This window comes from Cydia amplana, chromosome 18, assembly GCF_948474715.1.
Source record: "Cydia amplana chromosome 18, ilCydAmpl1.1, whole genome shotgun sequence".
Classification (NCBI taxonomy): domain Eukaryota; kingdom Metazoa; phylum Arthropoda; class Insecta; order Lepidoptera; family Tortricidae; genus Cydia; species Cydia amplana.
This window is the reverse complement of record NC_086086.1, coordinates 7,926,658-7,951,007: the sequence shown is the minus strand read 5'-3', so window position 1 is coordinate 7,951,007 and position 24,350 is coordinate 7,926,658. Positions and strand designations below refer to the sequence as shown.

General features: G+C 44.0%; 2 protein-coding genes across 2 annotated transcripts in view; both read right to left on the bottom strand.

Moving 5' to 3' along the window:
• Window positions 1–24,350, bottom strand: part of LOC134656412 (uncharacterized) — a 42,858-nt gene that overhangs the window by 10,601 nt on the left and 7,907 nt on the right. Inside the window, exons 3-6 of the mRNA XM_063511939.1 lie at window positions 15,403–15,614; window positions 12,394–12,545; window positions 11,408–11,693; window positions 8,252–8,507 (exon numbers count right to left, since the gene is read on the bottom strand). Of these exons, the coding sequence (XP_063368009.1) occupies window positions 8,252–8,507; window positions 11,408–11,693; window positions 12,394–12,545; window positions 15,403–15,614 (906 nt within the window). The remainder of the gene's footprint in view (window positions 1–8,251; window positions 8,508–11,407; window positions 11,694–12,393; window positions 12,546–15,402; window positions 15,615–24,350) is intronic.
• The window catches only part of LOC134656393 (furin-like protease 1), a 357,707-nt gene continuing 356,202 nt past the window's right edge, over window positions 22,846–24,350 (bottom strand). Inside the window, exon 17 of the transcript XR_010097514.1 lies at window positions 22,846–22,864. The gene's annotated coding sequence lies outside the window, so the exon portion shown is untranslated. The remainder of the gene's footprint in view (window positions 22,865–24,350) is intronic.

Genomic DNA, 24,350 nt, shown 5'->3' with positions numbered 1-24,350 from the left:
CTACTACTCCTAGTGCTAGGCGTAGCGGGGCAGACTCAGGTCACCGTCGGCCAGCCTGTTACTCTTTTAGGAGCCAGGGGGCTTGCCTTTACCGGCCGGCCCAAGTGGAGAAAACCACACTAAAAAACCACAACCCCCGGTATTGCGGTCCATGATATCGGGGTGCTCCGGAGCTCCGGAGTGGCTGGGGTGATCATCAGCCACTAATGTACCAACCTGCAGTACCGCCCGACCCTGCAGTGTATAAGGGGCACTTTGGTTATTGGGGTTCTCTGACCGCTGTGCAGCTTAAGTCACCCTACTCGTGGGATTTATATGGAAAATTCAAATTCAAATTTAACAAACGGTCCTTCTCAGGACCAAACGACGACAACCGGCGATGGAGAAGGGACATCAAGAAGTCCAATAGGATTGAACGATGGTGTGGCAGTGGAAGTGGACGCCCTGATGGAAGGCACACAAGTCCATGATACAACTGGCGATGTTTCGGTCGGCGACGGGCGTGAGTCACGGAGCGCCGACGGAAGGAGAAGGGGAACGCGGACTGGGCTGAGGAGCCAGACTCCGGTCCCAAAGGCGAGGGTGATACTCACTCAGATCGACCAGGATGCCGATGACAAATCGGCTGAATCGGACGACTCGCTGTACAATGTGCGGTCGCGGTCACGATCACCGTCGTTGGGCCGCTTCTGGAACTCGAGTAGCAAGCGCCGAAAGCTCGAGGACGGCAGGTCCGGCAGTGAAAGCGAAGAGACAGAGATGCAGAACGGCGCTGCGTCGCCGTCGGCTGCGAGGCCGGCGAAGAAGGCGGACTTTATGAGCAAGGCGGCAGCACAGGCGAGGCTCAATGCCGAGCTGCGCGAGGCATCAAGATTGAATGCCGAAGAGGAGGTCAGTAAAATGACCATCCGGTCGCGGCCGTTAAATCCATCAAACGAGACGGAGCTTTCGTCTGCTCTCGTGCAACAATCGTCCGACGCTGTTGAAATAATAAAGGCCGTAGCAAAGAGCTCCCGCAACCTAAAAGGAACCTACCAAAGGAAACTCAAGGAGGCAGGGGACGCGATCGTAGATGCCATAGGGGTTCTGGCGACGCGCTTGCTGTCCTCAGACGAGGTACAACGCCTTCAAAAGTGTAACGAGCGACAGCAAGCGGAGATAGCCGAGTTGCGGGCGGAGTTAGCCCAAATTAAGACGGATCTACGGCAGCGTGAGTCGGAGAGAGTACCCTCTCCGATGCAGACGCAGCCGATTACACTTTCGCAGGAGCCAGTGGAGCCATCATCTGAGCGGGCAACCATAGTCGCCATGATGAATGCCCGCTTTGATGCGCTGGAAGTGGAAGGGAGGTTACTCCCCGCCAGAAACTTGCGTCCCCAACTGGCGGCCGACAAAAAGAAGGCGGGAGAGAAAATGGCGCCCGTTTCGGTGCCTACCAGTGGCGGTAAAAAGAAAAACAAGACGTCGGCAGTGGCTCCTGACAATATGAAGGCACCCCCTGCACCTCCCTCTCCAGCACAAGAGGGCCCCAAAGGCGGGAAGGCAAAACAGAAGAAGGGCTTGCAACCCGCCGTCGACGCTGGTCCATCGGCTTCGAGAAAGCCCCAACCACTAGCCCCTGCAACCGCTTCCTCGGACCAGCAGTGGACCAAGGTGGTCAGCAAGAGGGCTAAAAAGAAGGCCGCTGCGAAGTCGAACCCGCAGCCTCAGGCGAAGGCCAAGACTCGCCCTAAATCTGGTGGACGAAATCTCCGCCCACCACGGTCAGCAGCAGTTGTGCTGACGCTGCAACCAGAGGCGGAGAAAAGTGGAGCGACGTATGCCAAGGTGCTGGCCGATGCTAAGGCCAAAGTGAATCTCGTGGAACTCGGCATATCGGCCTTGCAATTCCGACGAGCAGCCACTGGTGCGCGGGTCCTGGAGTTGCCGGGAGTGACCAGCAGCGAGAAGGCAGACAAGCTGGCGCAGGTGCTGGCGGAGAAGTTGGGGGAAGGAGTCCGGGTCACCAGGCCGACGAAGTGTGCAGAGCTGCGTCTATCAAACCTGGACGACTCTGTAACCCCAGAAGAGGTAGTTGCCGCCGTTGCTCGAGTTGGCGAATGTGCTACGGATCAGGTGAAAACCGGGGAGATTCGTTTGGACTACAGTGGTCTCGGCACCGTGTGGGTGCGCTGCCCCGTCACAGCGGCAAAAAAGGTGGCCGATGGCGGCCGTTTCCTGGTGGGGTGGTCCTCGGCACAGGTCAAACTGCTGGAGCCGAGAGTAATGCGCTGCTTCCGCTGCCTGGAGTGCGGGCATGTGAAAGCGCAGTGTCAGGCGCAGGTGGACCGTGGCGGACTGTGCTACCGTTGCGGGAAGCCTGACCACAAGGCGGCGCAGTGCTCAGCGGCGCCCCACTGTGCCGTGTGCGATTCGGCGGGCAAGCCGGCAAGTCACGTCCTTGGCTCCAAGGCGTGCACTACATCACGCCCGAGAAAGGGGAAGAAAGCTGGTGATGGCCCCCGGGTCTCCTCGCAGTTTTCTCAGGTGGCTACAAAAACACCTGTGGCCCGTAATGAGGCGGCAGAGGGAATGGCTCTCGATTAATAATGGCTATCCGATTTCTACAGGGGAATATAAACCATAGCGCCAGAGCCCAGGACCTGCTGGCACAAAGTCTGGCGGAATGGCAAATCGGAGTTGGGATTGTTGCTGAGCCTTATTCGGTCCCACCTAGAGATAATTGGGCCGGAGATTTGGACGGTCTAGCGGCTATAGTCGTCAATCCGTCCGCTGGTTCTCCGCCGCTACAAAGAGTAGAAAGGGGCCACGGTTACGTCGCGGCCTGGATTGGCGACACAATGTTGATCGGGGCGTATTTCTCGCCAAACCGGACGCTGGCCGAATTCGAACCGTTCCTGGTCGAGATCGGGACACTGATCGGCAGAAGCCGTCCTGGTATGGTGCTCGTGGCCGGAGACCTCAACGCTAAGTCTAGGGCGTGGGGATCTCCGGCAACGACCGCCCGTGGAGCAGAGTTGGAGGAGTGGGCGGTGTCAACTGGGCTGGTTGTTCTCAACCGAGGGTCGGTAAACACGTGCGTGCGGCAACAGGGTGGCTCAATCGTTGACGTCGCTTTCGCAAATGCTGCCCTGGCACGCCGTGTTCGAGGTTGGGAGGTGCTGGAGGATGTGGAGACTTTATCTGACCACCGATACATTCGGTTCGAGGTCTCCACTCTTCCGGCCGACCCGAATGGCTTGAATCGGCCCTTGCGAGGGGATGGCCCGCGTTGGGCGCTCAAGCGCCTGGACCGGGATATATTTATAGAGGCAGCTGTGGTAAAAGCTTGGTTATCAGTCCCTGAAGGCCCTGTTGATGTCGACGCGGAGGCGGAGAGAATGGGGAGTACTATGGTCGAGGTGTGTGACGCGGCTATGCCACGGGTCGGCCCAATTCCCCCAAGGCGTGGAGTGTACTGGTGGTCTGCGGAACTTGCGCAGCTGCGCCAGTCGTGCGTTGCTGCAAGACGCCAGTACACTCACTGCAGGAGGCGGCGGATTCGAGACGTGCCAGAGGAGGAGCGTCTATATGCTGTATACTCGGCGGCCGTTAAGCTGCTGCAGAGAGCGATCGGCAGGGCGAAGGATTTAGCCGAGGAGGAGATGCTGGAGACTCTAAATAACGATCCGTGGGGGAGGCCGTATAAAATGGTGAGGCGGAAACTTCGCCCCTGGGCACCCCCGCTGACGCAAAGTCTCCAGCCACAGCTCCTCGAGCAGGTGGTCGGTGCCCTGTTCCCGACGAGGGACGAACACATACCTCCGCCCATGACACCTCCCAGGGGGAGGGTCGCAGATGTGAGTGAGGCGCCGGAAGTAACGGAAGGTGAACTGGGGGCAGCGGTTCTACGGCTCCGAGCCAAAAACACTGCCCCCGGCCCTGACGGAGTCCCCGGCCGGGCCTGGGTTCTGGCGTTGGGCCCACTCGAGCCGCGCTTGAGGGCGCTTTTCAGCGGTTGTTTGGCGCAGGGGCGGTTTCCTCGTGTGTGGAAGTCGGGAAAACTTGTCCTTCTGCGGAAAGAGGGGCGACCGCCGGACTCGCCCTCGGCTTACAGGCCGATAGTGTTGCTGGACGAGGCCAGTAAGCTGTTGGAGCGCGTGGTGGCTGCTCGTCTCGTCCGGCACCTCGAGGGGCTGGGACCAAACCTCAGTGACCATCAGTTCGGTTTCCGTCGGGGCAGGTCCACGATCGACGCAATTGCGAGGGTGAGGGCCCTAGCGGATGAAGCAGTGACCCGGGGTGACGTGGTTTTGGCGGTGTCTCTAGACATCGCCAACGCATTCAACTCCCTGCCCTGGGCTTGTATCAGGGCGGCACTGAGGTGCCATGCCGTGCCTGAGTACCTGCGGAAGACGGTGGAGGATTACCTCACCGATAGAACCGTTAGGTACCCTGCGCGAAGTGCTTGGGAGGAGAAGGGGCTATCGTGCGGTGTTCCACAGGGGTCTGTCCTAGGACCACTCCTGTGGAACATCGGTTACGACTGGGTGTTGAGGGGGGCCAACCTGCCGGGAGTGAGCGTGACCTGTTACGCCGACGATACCCTGGTAACGGCTCGCGGCAACAGCTTCAGGGAGGCGTCAATTCGGGCCACAGCGGGAGTAGCGTCGGTCGTGACTCGGATTAGGAGGCTGGGGCTGGAGGTGGCCCTGAACAAATCAGAGGCCTTGTGTTTCCATGGGCCTCGGAAGGCCCCTCCGGCAGGTTCCAGCTTAATGGTGGGGGGAACGTCCATTGGTGTCAAGTCGACAATGCGGTACCTGGGTATAGTCCTTGACAGCCGTTGGACGTTCAAGAAACACTTTGAGGGCCTTGCTCCCAAACTAATTGGAGCGGCGTCGGCACTCAGCCGGCTTCTACCCAACGTCGGTGGGCCGAATGTGGGCTGCAGGAAACTGTACGCAGGTGTTGTGCGGTCGATGGCCCTATATGGGGCGCCCATTTGGGCATTCACCCTGACCGCCGAAAATCAGGCCCAATTGCGGAGGCCGCAGCGGGTTATGGCGGTAAGGATGGTGAGGGCATACCGCTCCGTCTCACACGAGGCAGCGTGCGTGTTGGCGGGGACTCCACCCTGGGACCTGGACGCAGCGGCACTCGCTGATGTTTATTGGCGTGTCTCTGAGGCGCGGGCCACGGGGGTCCAACCACCTCTGGAGGAGGTCAGACGGTGGAGACTTGACTCCCGTCGAGTGCTCCTCCAGAAGTGGAAAGAGCGATTGGAGGCGCCAAGTGCCGGCCACTGGACCGTCGAAGCCATCCGACCCGTTCTGGAGCGATGGATCAGAAGAAAGGGGGGGTTCCTCTCCTTCCACCTTACTCAGGTCCTCTCAGGGCATGGTTGCTTCGGGAGATACCTGTGTAGGAGGGCAGGACGGGAACCAACGATGCAATGTCACGACTGCGGCGATGCCGAAGACACGGCGCTACACACGCTGGCCATTTGCCCAGCCTGGGCGGATCAGAGGGCCGCTCTCGTGGCCGTAGTGGGGAGAGACCTTTCCTTGCCAGCAGTGGTAAAATCCATGCTTGGTGGGGAGAGTAGATGGAAGGCGGTGGCCTCCTTCTGCGAGGACGTGATGGTGCAGAAGGAGACAGCGGAGCGTGGCAGGGAGGAAGATCCGGCCTCTCAGCCAATGCGCCGCAAGCGCGTGGGGCGGCGGCGGTTGGCATACGACCGCCGGTTACCCCCATAAGGGCACTTGTGGGCGGCAGGCCCGGGGACGTCTGTCGCCTACAGAAAGGTCCCTGCGTGGGCGGGCGCGATGCGTAGCCAACGCGCCCAATGAGGTGAAGGGGTGATTTCCCCAAGGGTCGGGTCCGAGTCCGGACGGCCGCTGGCGAGGTTGCGGAAGAGTACTTCGGCGTTCCTGGGACCTCGCCTTATAGCAGCGAGGCGGCAACAGAGGGGTTTTAGTGGGTAAACCTGGGGTCTCATTAGCCCACAACAGGGAGTCCCACATAACCATCCCGGCCCGTCCCCGCGCCGGGTGGTATGCGTAAAGCATTTCCCCTCTTAAAAAAAAAAAAAAAAAAAAAAAAAAAAAAAAAAAAAAAGGTCATAGAGAAATATAGTAAGACAAGAGTGCTCACTCCATACATCAGTTCAGACTATTAATTTCAGTGTCTACATCTAGCATCGCGTAGCGGAACTATCAGTACTGCTACTTGACAATAGATGTAGCACCGACCGGAAAGTCTTATCTCAACAGCATAAGACTTTATTGAAGATGTAGCACGGTCGGTGCTACATCTATTGTCAAGTAGCAGTACTGATAGTTCCGCTACTCGATGCTAGATGCTAATAGTCTTTTTGGTACTAAAACTGATGTATGGAGTGAGCACTCTATGTATTTTTTTCTCTATGGCTAGGTTAAATACAGAGAGTGTACGGAATTTTACGACCGTACACTACGAGTACGCCTAAAATTACATTGTTTTCTTATTTATTTTACGTAGTTTTTGAAATAGTCTCTAGCGACCAGAGGTCATAAACAGTTTGTCAAGGTTTTACAGAAGTACGACTTATCACGCTCCACTTGTTTTAAAGTTTTTACGAAGTATCTCTTGTATGCTCTACTACGATGTCGCTATCATACGCGCATAGCGCTGTCTCGCTCAAACATCGGAGCGACGTGCTAATCGGATGCAGTGTGCCATGCGCCTAAATAAATTGGGAAAAATACCTACACAAATACCTACAAAAAATGCGCAAATACCTACACAAATACAGCCTCTCGTCCTAAATGCCGTTCCGTTCCGTCGGGGGTATATAGTGTGTTAACCCTTTATAAGGGCTCGTTTAGACGATGCGAGAACTCGCATGCAAGGTTCATTATGGCTGATTTAGACGGCGCGCGAACTCGCATGCGATTTTAGTTACATTGCGTACTGTTGGTTACGTCCAATTCAACTGACCGATCAAAACCCGCAATGTAATGAAACTCGCATGCGAGTTCTCGCATCGTCTAAATGGGCCCTAACGTTGCGGGTTTTGATCGGTCGGTTGAATAGGGATGATGACACATGTTGAATTTTATAACAAAATCTAGTAAAATAGATAGCAAACGAGCAATTTATCACAATAATGTGGATATTAAAATAAAATATTGAAAAATTACAAAATTACAGGACCTGAAAGTTTCAAAATTGAAGTTTTTTTTAACTTCCAAAAACGATATAAGTAAGGGTACCATTCGATTCCTTACATTTCATCCAAAATAATATTGTATAGCAACTATATACATAAACGCAATATTTCACCGACAAAAACGCAATTTTCTTGTTTTGTCCATACTACAAGATGGGCGATGACGTCACGGCCTCTGGCCGTTTTGTATAGGGCGTTTCGCGAGTGAAGTGCGACTGTCGGACTTTGACTACAATTTCTGACTTTTGTGTTACTTTAATGCAATGGGTCCCATATAGACATTTGATCCTAAAAACAAACCCGATCGATTGATACCATAAAAAAAATTAGTCATGTAGCCTATTGGACGTAACCAACAGTCCGCAATGTAACTAAAATCGCATGCGAGTTCTCGCGTCGTCTAAATAAGCAAAATTGAACCCTATCCCTTCGAAATAAAGTTCAAAATCGGATGGGGAATATATTAATGGGAAAACATCAATGCCATAGAGAAAAAAATACATAGAGTGCTCACTCCATACATCAGTTTTAGTACCAAAAAGACTACTAGCATCTAGCATCGAGTAACGGAACTATCAGTACTGCTACTTGACAATAGATGTAGCACCGACCGGAAAGTCTTATGCTGTTGAGATAAGACTTTCCGGTCGGTGCTACATCTATTGTCAAGTAGCAGTACTGATAGTTCCGCTACTCGATGCTAGATGTAGATACTGAAATTAATAGTCTGAACTGATGTATGGAGTGAGCACTCTATGTATTTTTTTCTCTATGTCAATGCTTAAAATAATACAAACCTAAAAAAAAGATGTAATCGTCTTTCGGTAGATGTCGCTATACGCCACCCCAAAGGCGTGTGCATGAGGGAAGGATTGGAAAAATTCGCAAGATTCTGGTAGGCTTCCGTAGCTCAATTGGCAGAGCTAACGCACGGATTGCGGAGGTTGCGGGTTCAAGTCCTGCCGGAAGCGTAATTTTTCCATTTTTTCCTTTAATATAAAATTTGAAATATCGCTCGCAGACGTAATCTGCATGTTAATAATTGATTTTAATACAAACCTGTCTTCGAGCCCGTCAACGTATTCCTTCTTGCGTTTCCTCGAGTCCTGCGCGGAGATCTTGTTCCTGATCTTCCTCCGGATCCTCTTGAGCTCCCTTTCCTCGTGCTTGGTGAGGGGGTAGCTGGTGGGGAGGGTGATGCCCTCCTTGGCGAGGAGGCGGCGCTCCTCGGGGGTGAGGAGCAGGGGGGGGTAGCCGCCGCCGCTGTTCCGGGGGGTGTGGTCTTCGGAATCGCTGTGATCGGTGCCCGAGTCGTCTGGATAAAGTTAAAGATAAGGTATCGGTGAAGCCACAGAACACCTATCACGGTTCGAACGCACCCACGTACCGAGCAATAGAATTACTCAATAACTTCTTAGCTACAGTCCAAAACGCAGACATATTCGCAGACAAGTGGCCGTCCTTACTGCATAGTATCAGGATGTTTTTAAACTCAACCTATGTAAATTAGTATAGTATCAGGATTTACAAAGTAGTTTTTTTTTAACTCTACGAGTACCTATGTAAATTAGTATAGTTTCAGGCCTTTTTTTAATCTCTACATATGTAATAGTTATAATGACTATGTATTAACAGTATAAGTGTTTTGGCATATCTAGAACTGTAAACTTATACCTGTATTTATTTAAAGAATAAAGAACAAGTAGAATGGCGATGCGAGCAGGGTATAGTTTGTAGCTTTCTAATAGACCCCGAAGGCTAATCCTATTGTCTATTGTTAAGAAAAACCGCTCGTGCCACGTGCCACAACCACCTGCATAAAAAATCGGTACTTCGGTTACTTAGTGCCGGCGAGTCGAACGCTACAGAACCAGTCTAAAATGTGTCATCGAGATGCGTAACAAAGGCGCGTTATCGGAGAGCGCACCTACACTGGTTTTTGAGCGTTGGACTAGCCCGCGCTCAGGTGCCAAATAGAATAATTAGGACCCTTTTTTGCAGGTAAGTAGCACGTGCGGTTTTACTGAACAATAGACAATAGGATAAGCCTTCGGGGTCTACTAGAAAGCTATAAACTATACGTGTCGCCGCCGGTTATGAGCAAACGCTCCCATGCTAGTACTCGCCCGCGCTGACCGAAAAACGTAAACATGCCTTTTGCGCCGCAATAACGTTCAGATTAAGAAGCCAGACATCAAATCTGTCTAAAGGAGGCGTGTTCATTCACCAGGCACACAAGTTCTTACTACCGTTGCGCGAGTGTTAGTAAATGTGGAGAGAAACGAGCGGCGACACCGGTTCCGATACTAACTGCGCGCGATAGCCGTTCTAACCTTTTTAATATGTTCTGTGGGTGAAGCGACAAAATGTTGGTATACCGCGAAAATCGAAGTTCGCAACTTGCGGGCAATTACGCCTTCATTGGAGTAAAACGGAAAGAACCCCGCAATTTCCGATTTTTGATTTTCGCGGTAGCCGCTCTGGTTTCAAGGTTTCGTAAAACTACTACGTATTTAAGGCAGAAAGTAAGAAAAGGTACTAAACCTCAATTCTAAGGCGGGAGTGATCTTTTTCAACGGTGATAATATGCTTGAGTCTTTTCAAATGTTGTTGGGCAAACAGGTTATGGATTTTTTTGTTATTACAGGTAAGACATTAGGTTTTTTTATTTAAATTTATTTACGAGCACTTTATTCTAAGTATTTTGTTAACTTACGAACGCAGAAATAAAATAATAAACGCAAAATATTTGTCACCAAACACGTTCTAAGGATTATGGTACCACGCACAAAAAACATTTACATCACTTTAGCACAACAAAGCATTTCCTAAAACGTATTCTCGTCACGCACACACACAAACACGCATACCAGGTGGCATTGACCTTACGCAGTAAAAATCGGCGATATGTCATTTTTTTCCTAAGTTCAAACATTCGTGATCTCATACTTAACGGGTTCTATATGAGAAGTACCTTATAATAAAGTAGTAACTGTACTAATTCGATTATTTTGTGTACAGTAGATGTATATGATTACAGTAGTTTAGCATGCTAAAGTAGCTTGTAAGGGTACCTGCACCAATGAAGGTCCATTATGTACTGGCAGTTTTGTCTATGGTACAAGCGAAGATGGACGCAAAATATAAACCGATTCACACTTACTTATACTTTAAAAGTATCAAATTTTGAAAGTAGGCAAGCTTAAGAACCGGGCCTTTTTTGGCGCAGTTACCTTACGATTTGTTTCTCCTCATAAAAGTAGAAATATCAACAGGCAGGTTAAATAAAAAAAAAAACATGATTCATTTTTGTGGCCAGTTTTGGTGGACAACGCGTACTGGTTTATTCATCATAAATCAAACGTCTCTTGTAGTAAATGTTTCTGATTAATAAAAGCAACGGCTATAATCAAGAATCTCATCTTAACACTTTAACAGACGTGGCTTTTAAAGTCAATGAAATCAAACATGTCGCGCGTCTAAATCAAGACAATTGCCTCCAATAATCGAAAACGGGGTCAGTGCACTCTGCGCAACCAAGGTTCTATTCTATGCTATAAGAATTATCATAATCATATACAGCTTTCGTAACAGTAATTTCACTTTAAGTATAACGGTTTGACTTTTTTTGTCGAGTCCTAGTTGAGCGCCAGAACGCAACACGATCGATTTTTTTGCAAATACAATAGATTAACAACGTGACTGTAGGTACACAACAAAACAAGTGTATTAGCTTTGATTTTAATCAACACCCAGGTGTCTAAATTTGCCAGCTAAAAAACAACCTTGAAGATATAAATTTAGGATTGAATTTCTTTGCTCGCCTGCGCTGCGTACCTGATTTTCTTTACAATCACAGCTGCGATATTTTGTACTCTAACTGTCTACATTGATATTACTGAGTGAATATAACAGTTATAATAATATAGTATATAACCTTTCGTACGTCCTGTACAGTCACCTGAAATAACATATTACACAACGAATTTCTGACACGATCTTATTTGTAGAGCCATAAGAGCGTGTCACATATTTTTGCGGCCTCCGAAGAGTAACTAGTAAGTGAGTAGGTAGGTAGGTAACTGTACTAGTAGTCGAAGAAATGAAACCTTCCGGTGCTTAAAAGAGTTTGATAAAGCTATGCCCACATATTTACTAACGTCTAACTATTAAACAAAATCTTGAAAAAGAGTGAATATTTATTGAGACACTTACCGCAGTTATTATTCTCATATTCATAGTCATTCCTAGATTCCACTTTGAAGTCCTGCCGTTTGCTCTGAGACAGCAGATTGGCTGCCGCCAACTTGATATTGGAGGCGTTCTTCAAGTCCGCAGCGTTGATGATTTTAATGGACTTGAGGTCTTTCATGTCCTTGATGGTGACGGGGAGTAGGATGGAGCGGGGGTTGCCGGCCATAGGGGCCACGCGGATGACTTTACGTTGGGGGGCGACGGTTTCCACGGGTTTGCAGTAGACTTTAGGGGGCGGGTTGATGACCTAAGGGCAAAGCGTGAATAGAGAAAGTGTGTATGGCTAATTTTAACCTTTTAACCGCCGTAGACTGATATATAAGACATACAAAATCGGGCTCATTTCGCCGCTGTCTGATAAATAAGACAAAACTTCGTGTAACTTTGTACCCCCCGGCGACAAGAGCAAGCTCGATGACGTATTCTCTTATGACGGTTAAAAGGTTAAAAGTAATTGACGTTTGCGTGGAAGATATTAATAAATTTTATTAAAAAAAGTATGTTATTATAGCTGACAATACTTTTGTTTGATCAAAAATGAGGTTGCATTGGTTTATAACAGAGTTTCTTGGCCTCCTTCAGTCTTAATTATAACCATTATCAAACTTCTTTATGACACCATAACATTGCATTGCCATCTCAGTTACTTAACTATGCTCAATTTCACCCTAATATCAGGTTAATTCTTTTATGTATATAGCAGTAGCGGCGCGTCAAACATATCCATAGGCAAGCCGGGGCTAATTTGGCTTACATATTTCCTTCACTACTCTGCTCAAACGTCCAATAACAGGCAAGCCGGTGGGAGTCGGCTTTTATGGACGCGACGCCACTGGTGTATAGAGGAGAAAGTACAAATTTTAAGTTCTATGCTAAAAAAATGCAGGCCAGATTTAACTAGGATATAGAAATGACCAAATTTTCATTGTTCGTGTATATTAATTTACCTGTATATTGGCAACTTTTAAAGGCTTCTGCGGTTGCGACTTGACCACCAGCTGAGGCTTCACGTTGGCAGCGATCTTGATGGAGGGCTTCTGCACCTTGGGCTGCACCACGGCCTGGGGCGTCTGCGAGAGGCGCCGCTTCCTCCCTTTGTCTGAACAAGGGTTTATTTGTTACATAACGGTACTTGAGTAATGTCGGCTGTACACACTCGTCGAGAGCCTCTTGCCGAGTCTCGGCACCACGCCGATCTAATCGGAGAAGCGCAAAACGAGACGAGAAGGGAGCATTATGTACATACTACATACTCGTTCTCGGCTTGTCTCGGGGTGTCTCGACGAGTGTGTACAGCCGGCATAACTGTAGAAACGGGCCAAGATAACTCTCAAAGTGTAAAAGTCAAATAAAATCGTGAAAGTTCTATGAAAACATGACACAACCACATTTTGCCATGTCAAACTCAGTGTAGAATTGTAGATCTTGGTGAGGCCTATGCTCAAGACCTCTCTGTCAAATTCGAGCCCCTCTCGTGGGATTTTGCCCGCTTTGCCACCCTATAGTTAGGCCACTGCATAACCGTCGGCGCGAAAGTGATTCAAATCGTGAGCGAAAGGTGAACGTTGCTCGCCGTATTTAACTACAGTTCGTGATATAACTAACTTTTTTGTACTTAACATAACTGGATTGACGGATTTAAATAGCTCAAATACTGATTAGTGATTGACATTGAAATGCTATGTGCACATTTGTTTGTTTTAGAAGTGTGTTCACTGTTCAAAAATTCTTACAACAAAAAACTTAACGGAAATATACGATAAAATCGCAATTTAACATCTTAGAATGGTTTCCTTTCTTTTAACGTACTTATTTCTAAAAAGACGTACCATACCACTTAATATTTTATTGTGCCTGTACATTTTTCTTATTGCTTTATTATTGGTCACGTTTCCCTTATGCATATAAAGAAAAAAATCACACCCAACTCTAGTCATATCTACATCGGATACGTAAAAAACCACGTGTCAGTCGTGTTATTGAATTATTCTGTTATTTATTTCCTTAATTGCGTTGCTACATCGTAATCAGTATCTTAACTAGGCATCCTTGACGATAATTTGTCTCTGTTCAGGTTCTGTTATCATGATACCGCAATACATTATCATTTTATCATCGCCCGAATTAACACAAACAGTATAACATAGGAGTCTATGTTTAATCAAGTGGTTTATATGAATCTTAAATTCAATACCTATTATAGGTATATTCAAGGTTATATGCTGTACAGAAATTATAGATGTTACTTTAATTAAAAGTAATTATTACTGCATTAACTATTTCTAAGTTGTAAATTAAATATGGCCACTTAAAGGTTTCACCTCGGAATGAAAAATAATAAGCTGGAAACTTGTATACACCTTCTTTGTGACGTATTAAAGGTTCTCTTAAAAGTCAACATATCGTGTGCGCGTCGGAAGTTATTCTAGGTCAAAGGTCATAAAAATCGGTTTTTTGAGGATACCAAAATTTCTATAGCTCCAATGAAATTTAACTGTAGATAAGTATTGTAGAGCATTAAATTTGCAACAAGTTAGGTATCAAAAATTTTTTTACGCAATTAGCCGTTTCCGTTTTCAAGATATACGGCATAGAAGGTGCGGCGGCCAGCCAGACGCACTATGGCAGAAGGTTCGCTGGTAATATTTGTGAATAATACGTTCTATATTGTTTTTTAACCGTTAAAATTACACTTGTGGGTCATACATAGATTTTAAAACCAAAGTTGCCCTTCGTGGCCCTCCTGTGGACATTAGTAAAATGCTTGTGTGCATAATATCAAATGATTTTACGACATATTTTAAATAATTTCTTTTGGGCGTCGTAAATGGTCTAGACATCAGAAGTTATTATACCTAGTTATAAATTATTCTTGTTTAGTTTCTTCTACTTTCAATAAAATGGCGGCCGATGCCTTTAGGACCTGTTGATATAATTGATTATTATTATATCATCCTATGTTACGTAAACTGAAACGGTATGAATACAGAAAACTTTTGCATTCAACAACAGCACTGCAACGAATCAAATATTTTGCTGACACAGAAACAGGAGATGAAAAGTAAACCATTTAAATTTGAATGCTGGTCTATCAAAGACGTTGCAATGGTTAGCGTCGTCTTCAAATCCGATTAGTAACGCTAAACTAATTAGATTTGCACAACTCTGAATCATCTAGTGTTTTCACAGAGTCACTGGATATACATTTTAAAGAAACCTTTTAACGTAAATCTTGGCAGGATGTGTTTATTATTATATCACGTCTGTTACATTTTACACTTTAATTTACAAATAAGGGTAAAGAAAATGTATGGGCAAATTGGGAAACCTCCAAACGAAATGACACAGTATTATCTAATATGTACGAAGCTTATACGAAAAGTACTGCACACGCATATAGCCGTGTTATTTTTGTTCACAGAGGAAAACATGTATAATTGTCGACAAGACAATATATATCATGTAATTAATGTACGAGTAGTTTGTGCATGACCTCCGTTCTGTTTGACGTATTGTATTTTGGTTAATTAATAATTTCTTAGCGATATTGAGAACTCTACGGTCTACGGCCCATGAATGATTTCTTAAATATATAATTGATTTAAGTATCATTGTTATCTCATTCTCGTTTATTCGTTATGTTGTAACCAAATGAGACCAAACACGAAAAAGACAATTAACAAGTGAAACTAATGGTGATTGCACAAATGCACATTTTAGTCATCATTATACCGCATTACGTATTGAAATTCAAGTATTTCACAATATCCGCCATCTGTTTAAACGTTCAACTTATACAGTCAGCAGCAGAAGTTGCTAAGCGGGCGATGTGTTCAAAATGATCATGACGCGACTTTATTATTGTTAACAGAATAAGAGCGCGTCAAGGTAATGTTGAACACCTCGCCCGCTTAGCAACTTCTGCTGCTGACTGTGCCATTTAGCTCTGGACTCACCATTTTGGAATGTATTTTTATTGATGAAGCCGGGCACGACGTTCTGCTCGAAGTTGATTACGTCGAAGGAGTCTGTGGAGTCGGAGGCTTCGCTGCCGTCCTGGATGACCACGTCCTGGAGGCCGGGGCTAGTCGGCTCCAGGCCGGCGCATGTTAGGTCTTCGTCGCAGGAGTTCTGGATCAGGAACGGGGAGAGCTGCTGCTCGAAGTCGCTGGAAATAATAGGTCATTTTAATAAGTGAATAAGTGAGATATTTACAACTTAAACAGGTCATATTTAAAAAAAATTATATCCCAGGCAGCAGAATAGATAAGAATCGAGAAATGTATGTTGCAGACACATACTTCAAGACATCCCCAACTTCCTCTCTTGCCATTCCACCAAGGGATGCTATCCCAAAAAGAAATACACTTCGTGACACTTTATTTTCACTATGTGTCTTTTTGTGTAATTATGTCGAGATTATGTCTATTCTCTGTGCGAGTATGAATTTGTATTCTATTCTATTCTAAATACGAGTACATACCTACATCTATCGTTTTTTCTTGTTCCCAATATCCTGTTCTATGTAGGTATTACAGTTGACTTTTCTTAGTACTATTCAATCCCTTTAGCTCTGTCGAGTCTTAGAAAGATAGGTACATAATGTAAGAAAATTACCTATTAGATAAGATAAGAGAACAGAAATAAATAAGGCAATGGGTCTAGCTTCTAGACATAATCACCACCTTTATTCGTCTGAAACCAAAAAATATTTGTTTAAAAAAGTCTGGGCTTACAATAAAACACTAACGAGATAAGACAAGTCTAAGGCGTAGTAGCACTAAGATATCAACGAAGTTTACGTAAGTTTCAGGAGAAAATATTATGTAACGTTAAATGTAGATAATTGATCACCTAATGACCTACGAACTTGATATTGTTTGTACAATGAGAAAGTCTATTTTAAATTCTCGTTTCATTTAACATTTGTGGTAAGTAATACATGTGATAGGGCAGTAATAAGGGGCCCACTGATTAACAGTCCGCCGGACGATATTGGCCTGTCAGTTAGAACAAAAATTTGACAGTTCCGAACAACTGACAGGCCGATATCGTCCAGCGGACTGTTAATCAGTGGGCCCCAATAGCTATGTACTGGTAAGATAAGTAAGCTTGAAAGTTATTTATAATAATTTATTTATTTCCCTTTATTTCTTTACACATTTAATTATTGTACTCGTCGCTGCTTTGATCTTTAAACGCCAAACTCATTTTCAAGTATCTACTGGGGGAGGTGTGCACAAAGCGCAACAATAGCATTCAAAGAAAGTTGACAAGTCGAAAGACAAAAAGCGGATTGCCTTCGAGGGCTTCGAGTGCGTCTCAATGGAGTTCCGCTCCGAGACAAATAAGGAGAACTCTGGGAAATAATTATTATACGTTTCTTGACGTCCTTGACTTATTACCTTTCCGATGAAGCTATAAAGAATTGTGCTTGACTGGTATTTCATTTATATTAAATACGGGAACGCATTTAGTTTGAACTGTGTCTTTGGATCGAAAGGTTAGATAGTAGGCGCTTTCACATAAAACTAGAACATAAGTAGTAAGGTAAGGTAAGGTAAGGTAGTAAGGTATAGTTGCGCTAAATTTTAGCTCTATATCAAGGTTAGCTTTAGAGTAAAGCCGAGAACTCGATATATTATTATTTTTATTTCAATTTTCTTTACAAACATACCTATTTGACAAAGTCACGTATCATGGTAATAATTTCTTCATTGCATTCGTCTCGTTATAATCTAGCATAACCCAAACGAATGAAGTACTCAGTCTGTTAAAATCAGAAATGTTTTATACGTTATTGGAATATTCCTTTCAATGCGTAGCTGCATTTTATTGCAACTGATATGAAACTTCGTTAAAAATAAGCGAAGATAAAGCGTTATCTTGTTAACCATCTTATCGGGCCGAGAGTCGTGGCATGCCCGGAGATCGGGTTACGTTACGCATTTGAATTTGAACTCAACAATCTTAACTTGATTTAACATTATTTGTAGTTGTATCAGTGAGGAGACACTCCTGACTTCGGGCAAACTTGGCTCCGTTCGGCTCAGCATTGCTCCGAACAATTATTAAGGTTGACACAACTTGACGTCCCTTTGCGTGCATGACCACAGATAAGATAATGGCTTGAATTTTGACAACCCTAAATAGCCGAAAGGGATAGTGCCGTAAGTTAGAAAGGTATGTCATGATTCGACCCTGAATCGCTGTCAAACTTCGGTTTTGTAGGAAGTGTCCTTTCTGTACGCTAGTACTATTATACTTATTCTGTGGTTGTATCTTGCGCGCACCTACCTATAGTAGGTATATCTATATCTCCATGGAAATCCAGCGGTATGGCTTAATTGGTTAATATTTTCTTATAAGAATGAGCGCTAGAGAGAATCAAGATGTGAATTTAATGTTCGAATGTGGCGCCGGGTAAACTTGTTTTCGGCTCGCCTTGGCGGGGCACTGCGGAGCCCCCAGATGGAGCTATTTACATTAAAACTACGCACCACACACACGTGGTTACGCCGTTCTCGGAATAAATTATCTAATACCGCATTTCTCGATACCTCGCGGACCTCAGGTGGGCAATGATGCCTATAAAGCACTTTAAATCTAATAGTCAGACATAAATGAGACGAGAAGCATCTTAAATCGCCGTAAATAAAACATTTTTGTAACAGACCTATAACCATGAGAAGGTTTGTCGAGAGCGGTTACCAAAAATAATAAAGGGCTCTTTCTCATCCATCATATTGTCGTCTATTGGGAACGTACCTACGTTACGAAAGCAAAGGAAGATTACAATCAACTACAAATAACAATTGTGCTGAGGAAACTGCAACTGACGATTGTACATTGTATGTAAAGCAACGTTTATGTAAACTCCCAAGTTATTGGAAGAATGTCCAGCTTTGCTATATTTTTTTGTATTCTCCAACCATTGAAAAACTTACTTGGTGTTTTGAACTTTTGATTAATGGAATCAAAACACCATTTACTATTCTTAGTATGGTTTGATTTACCGTTTCTCTAGAGTACTCTATAGACTACGTCCCCGTATTGGTTGGATGCGTCCGACAATCTCTAAGGCACTTAAGGTCCAGTATTATATTGTGCATTATGGTTCCGAGGACGCACTTCGGTGCAGGGGAATTCATGCAATTGCATCTGGCATTCTGCATAAAAATATCATTCACTGCATTATTATTAGACCTAACTGTGCCATAATTTTAGGTATTTAACTTTTATTGTTCACCTTGGATATATAATGCTTATCATCGCTTTGCACAATGATCGTGGTGTAGAAAGCAGTAGGTAGCAAGTTACTACTTACTATTCATTTGTAAATACAATTATAAATTTTAGGTGCGTATGGCAAAGTCAAAAGAAAAGGCATTAACTTAAAAACTTGTTGAATATGTCTATTTATAGTCAGCAATAAAAAAACTCAGAGCAGAATGTGAAAAAACTTCTCCAAATAAGCCCTTTAAAGGTTATATGAGACTCGACAACTTGAGAAATAACTTCTCTTGAAGTTCCAAAATGGAAGTAAGCAGATTTGAAAAGTTGGAATAAGTTTTGGTTTTACGAGCACAAAACAGGTAAGGCGGCGTCGTGGAAATTATTTAACCGTGAGGCAAAGGACAACGAGATCGAAAGGACAAGCAATTTGCGGTTGCGGGAAAATAATTGGCCAGGCCATTGCAGCAAAAATATCAGACCAAGAGTGGACGCACTAGATTGATTCTGAAAACGCGCCAGCCTGCTCCCATTAACTACCACTACGTGGCTGGTGTCCTCACGTGTCCTCAATGTGCGCGGGAGTTCACCTCGAAGATCGGCTACGTCAGCCATCTTCGGGCGCACGAGCGCCGAGCAAACTAGGAGTCGTAGTGGTCGCCATGGCCGAAATCGGCCGGAAGGATCATCATCATCATCATCATGTATTGTATCCTCTTAAGTGGTATGCAGAGTTGCAGAAGGCCTAAATTAAGACGTCAAAGGCAGGTTAAAGAAATTTTGAGTTTAACTTATTAACGACAATTTGTTCAAAGACCACACCACAGAACAAGTAGAATGGCGATGCGAGCAAGGTACGTGTCGCCGCCGGTTATGAGCAAACGCTCGCATGCTAGTACTCGCTCGCGCTGACCGAAAAACGTAAACGTAAACAACGTTCAGATTAAGAAGCCAGACATCAAATCTGTCTAAAGGAGTCGTATCCATTCACCAGGCACACAAGTTTTTAATACCGTTGCGCGAGAAATGTGGAAATGTGGAGAGGAACGAGCGGCGACACCGGTGTTCCGATACTAACTGCGCGCGATAGCCGTTCTAACCTCTTTAATATGTTCTGTGCTTGTAACATTATCGGCGAAAACTAGGGGTAATGTCATAGCTTTATTAACTGTACTGTACAAGTGTACATTCCGTATTATTATATTATACCTAATTATTTCATTCGTCCGAAACGCGTCTAATGGAGAGTAGATTTATTTAAATGTAGACTTTAGATCCTATATTTACACAAAATATATTTATACTAGTACGCTTAAATAAATCTTTCACTTGGGTTTTTTACCAATTAGTTTGCGTCAAGTACAACTTGAATGTCACGGCGACAATGCAGCTTAACAGCATGCCTACGAGCGTAGGTTGAATATATCTATAGGTAAGTAGATATATAATAAATGGTTATATTATATACTTATGAGAAGGCCGCGTATCATACACGTGGTTACTACTATGTAGCAGTTTGATTTCCCAATGTTTAAATTTAAATGAACACGTGGTGACCCTACTATCACTAGGCCTGATAGTCGCTGCATAGAAAACATGCACGCAATAAACGCAATGCACTCGAGACACACATTATGTACTCAAGTGCCAGTAAAAGGAACCTTAGGCCGCCTTAGTGTAAGGCCTGAGTGGATGCTCGAGTTGGGCGTGCAGCGGGGCGGGGCGTGCGGCGTGCATGTTAAACAAATGCAAGCGTATAGGAGCGGCCTCAGTGCACGCTGCTCAAATCACTTGTGTTGTGAGCCCGACGCCACGCTGCACGCCCCGGCGAACGCTCCGCTTCGAGCGTCCACTCAGGCCACACTCAGTGTAAGGCCTGAGTGGACGCTCGAGTTGGGCGTGCAGCGGGGCGCCCCGTGCGGCGTGCATGTTAAACAAATGCAAACGTATAGGAGCGGCCTTAGTGCACGCTGCTCAAATCCCTTGGGAGCTCGACGCCACGCTGCACGCCCCGCCGAACGCTCCGCTTCGAGCGTCCACTCAGGCCTTACACTTAGGGCCGATTGAAATCCATCAAATTCAATGAACTTAGATAGAACGAAAGATAAACGTTATTGTAAATCTAAATTATAAAGAACTATCAAACTTACATTTAACAGGATAAGGAAAGAGATGTGGTCTCATCAGTAGAAGATGTGTATTTTTTGCCAATGTCAGTTAAGCACCTAACCGAAGATAACTACTTTTTAAGGACACAATATCCTTAAAAATGTAGGTCCTTCCTAAGTATTAAGTGTATTAAATTATATGTATAATTAACAAAAAATACTTTTCATAACAAATATTGCCCGCGATATTTGTAAGAATGATTGTTTTTAAATTAATCTAAGATAATATTTTATCCAATATCTATGTTGATATTAGATTTATTCGAATGATATAGTTTATTTATACTAACCTAAAAAGGATTTCCACGTGTTACTAACTTGAAGATAAAAGATAATTAACTCCTTATTATGTACCTACATAGTATGTTTCGTTGTTTATGCAAATAGTCTGTTTTCAGAAGTATTCTTACAACTACAGTAGATGTTTACAAAGTAATGACGCATTTTACAGCCTTACTGTGCTATAAGCTCTGTCTTCACGAGTAGGTATATCCCAGGTACTGAAATTAAATTAAATTGCCCAATTTACTACTCAATCTTGCTTTATACTAAAATGACAAATCGGCATGAAAAATGGAGTCTATCGAACTGTCATTTTTATATCTGGGATATCATATTTATAGATCTAGATTAGCTTTTCGGACTGTTACCTAAATGTGCTCGCATGTGGCACAATTTAAAATCCCGATATACTTGACTGGAAGATGTCTTCTGTAAGTTGGGCTTTGGGCATAACTAGGTATTATGATAGACGTCTCAAAAATCTGAGTTCTAAATTTTGCACACTTTTCAGTCGCTTTGTAAAGCTAGTCTCATTCGTTATTTATTGGTACAATTTAATGGCAGTTGGAATATGTTACATGTTTTCCTTAAACTTTATAGTTCATAAAAAGAAAACCTACATGCAATGTAATACACAATTTTCAGGAAAACAAACAAAAAAGATGATAATTGTTTAGGTGCTCCGTTCTGATTCTTTTCATTGGCACATTCTATCCAACTGTACCTTGGTTGCATCCGCTAAAAGCTTAAGTTTGTCAAATCAAAACCAACTACCTTATGTTCTAACACGGTTTAAAATTATGTCATAAAGTGTCAACTAGAGACAAATGTTCTATTGAAACCGCTAAAATCAAAAGCGACTTAATACTATGATGACACGGTTTAAACTCGTATGAAATGTAGTATTGACAAGCGGCAAACGTCATTGCTGCTGTAATGCATGGTCATGTCCTAGTTACGCTCCTGATTAGAATGTTAACGTCCGCATATTTTAGGGGTGAATGACTTTGTGAAATATTACTATGCACATAGTACAAACAAAATTTGGTGATTTCGAAACAAGTCTTGTTGGTATCGTACCCTGTGACACACCGGTAAAGCCCATTAGGTACCTACCTAATTAAAGTGGTTAAGGCCAATACACACAAGATGCCTATGCCAGCGCGGTTCTGATTCCCAGTGTACGTGATCAAGCCATCGAGAATTTTAGCCAAGGAAATTGGGCTAAGTAAGCGCCCATTTAGACGATGCAAGGACTCGCATACGAGTTTCATTACATTGCGGGTTTTGATCGGTCCGTTGAATTGGACGTAACCAACAGTCCGCAATGTAACTAAAATCGCATGCGAGTTCGCGCGCCGTCTAAATCAGCCCTAAGACACGCGTCAGACTTGCCAATGGTGGATTTACGAAAAAATATCTACAGAGCACCGACCCTGTCCGATTGCTTGTAATGGCACAAGCTGCTGATTAAAATTCCAGACGCTACAACCGGCATGCGCACGCGCATGTCAACACAGCAAGAGGGCACCGTGCTGCCATACATGCATCTCTGACCACTTTAGCCTTTAACCACTTAACAATCGGACCGCTAACGAACATTTTCAATTAAATATAAAACGACCCACCCCGGCTTCGCACGGGTTAACATTGTTAACAAATTATACATAAACCTTCCTCTTGAATCACTATCTATTAAAAATCCGCATCAAAATCCGTTGCGTAGTTTTGAGATCTAAGCATACGGGACAGACAGACAGCGGGAAGCGACTTTTTGTTTTATACTATGTAGTGATTTTGACTACCGCCATTCGTTGATTTGTTACACAGGTTAACTGGTATTTGTTTCATGTGACAAAACAAACAATAAAGAATGTTTTCAAACGAAAATAGTAATTCTAAGGAAGAATTAGTTAATTGAGTTCAATGCCAGTATTGTTTGTTATAAGGTAAGAATCCGTAATTTAAATGTTGAATAACAATGTTGGGGTTATTAGGTAATGACACGAATAATTTAATGTGTTATTTAAGTACATCACTACATTACTGATTACAAAGATTACGATCTAAACGAGTTATTGTAATTTCCTTATTAACAAATCGCAATTAATTAATATCTTCGATAAGAGTTACAGGTTTTATCTATTTAATACCTACATTTTACACTTTTAGTTAGTCATCTTCATTTCTGGGCCCTCTTACAAGATTTAGGCTATACTTTGCACGCTTGCCTATTACGGGTTGGAGACTTCATATAAGAATGTACCTACCTTTGTACTTACATCAATTTCTCTGAAGATGATGTATGCATTATATTTACCTTCGTCGAAAGCTGTTAAATATCAAAAGATTTTACATACATTTCGAGAGACCGATTAGGATTAAACGGGCTTCGAACCACTACCTACTTTCGGCTAGGAAGTGGTTCTATCAGTGCGTCTATCTATGCCTTCTAGCTATAAATATCAAGAACCAAAACCCTACTTCGGACCTTAGCAAGTAAACACTAAATTATCACAATATTTTAATGCTGGCCAAAACTACGTCAGGTGCTGCTAATGCCCATACAACTAACATCAACCTTACAACAAGGACGACTTTTATTTTTCAATTTGAATTTTTTTTATTAAACCAACAATAATAACAGCATAGGTACCTTCAGATCCACGGCGCAGGCTTCGTCATCATACAGAAAACTCATCCACCTCAGGTTTCGTCAAAATAAAATGCATTATTTCAATTAGATTTTTGTGATAACTATACGAGTACATAGTAGATTTTTATTATTTAAATAGCAATTAGGTTATATCGATAAAGAGAACTGGGCGATGGAAGGACTTGCGTTGGGTTGCTCAATCATCTGTTGCTGGCACATTCATATCTTTTAGTTATAAAAAATAACACTACGTGCTCAATACAAAACCTAACCTATACCTTGTTACAAAACCAGTAGCAGTATCGGACTTTTATTTTGAAATCATCCGTGTAGGTATATAAAGCAGTGAAAGGCCTTTATTAGGTCAAACGATATCAAAATGGTGTCACACAAAGTGCGGTTAATGGCATCGCTTTTACTCATATCTGAGGTATTGCTTTCAAAATAATACTATTACAAAAAAATGTGTTGAAAAAGTGTTTGTTTTTTGAAGAAGTTCGTTAAGTGGCGGCAAAATTTAATAGAAATTTTCGACTAGTGGGCGAATTTCGGCTACGATGGACGG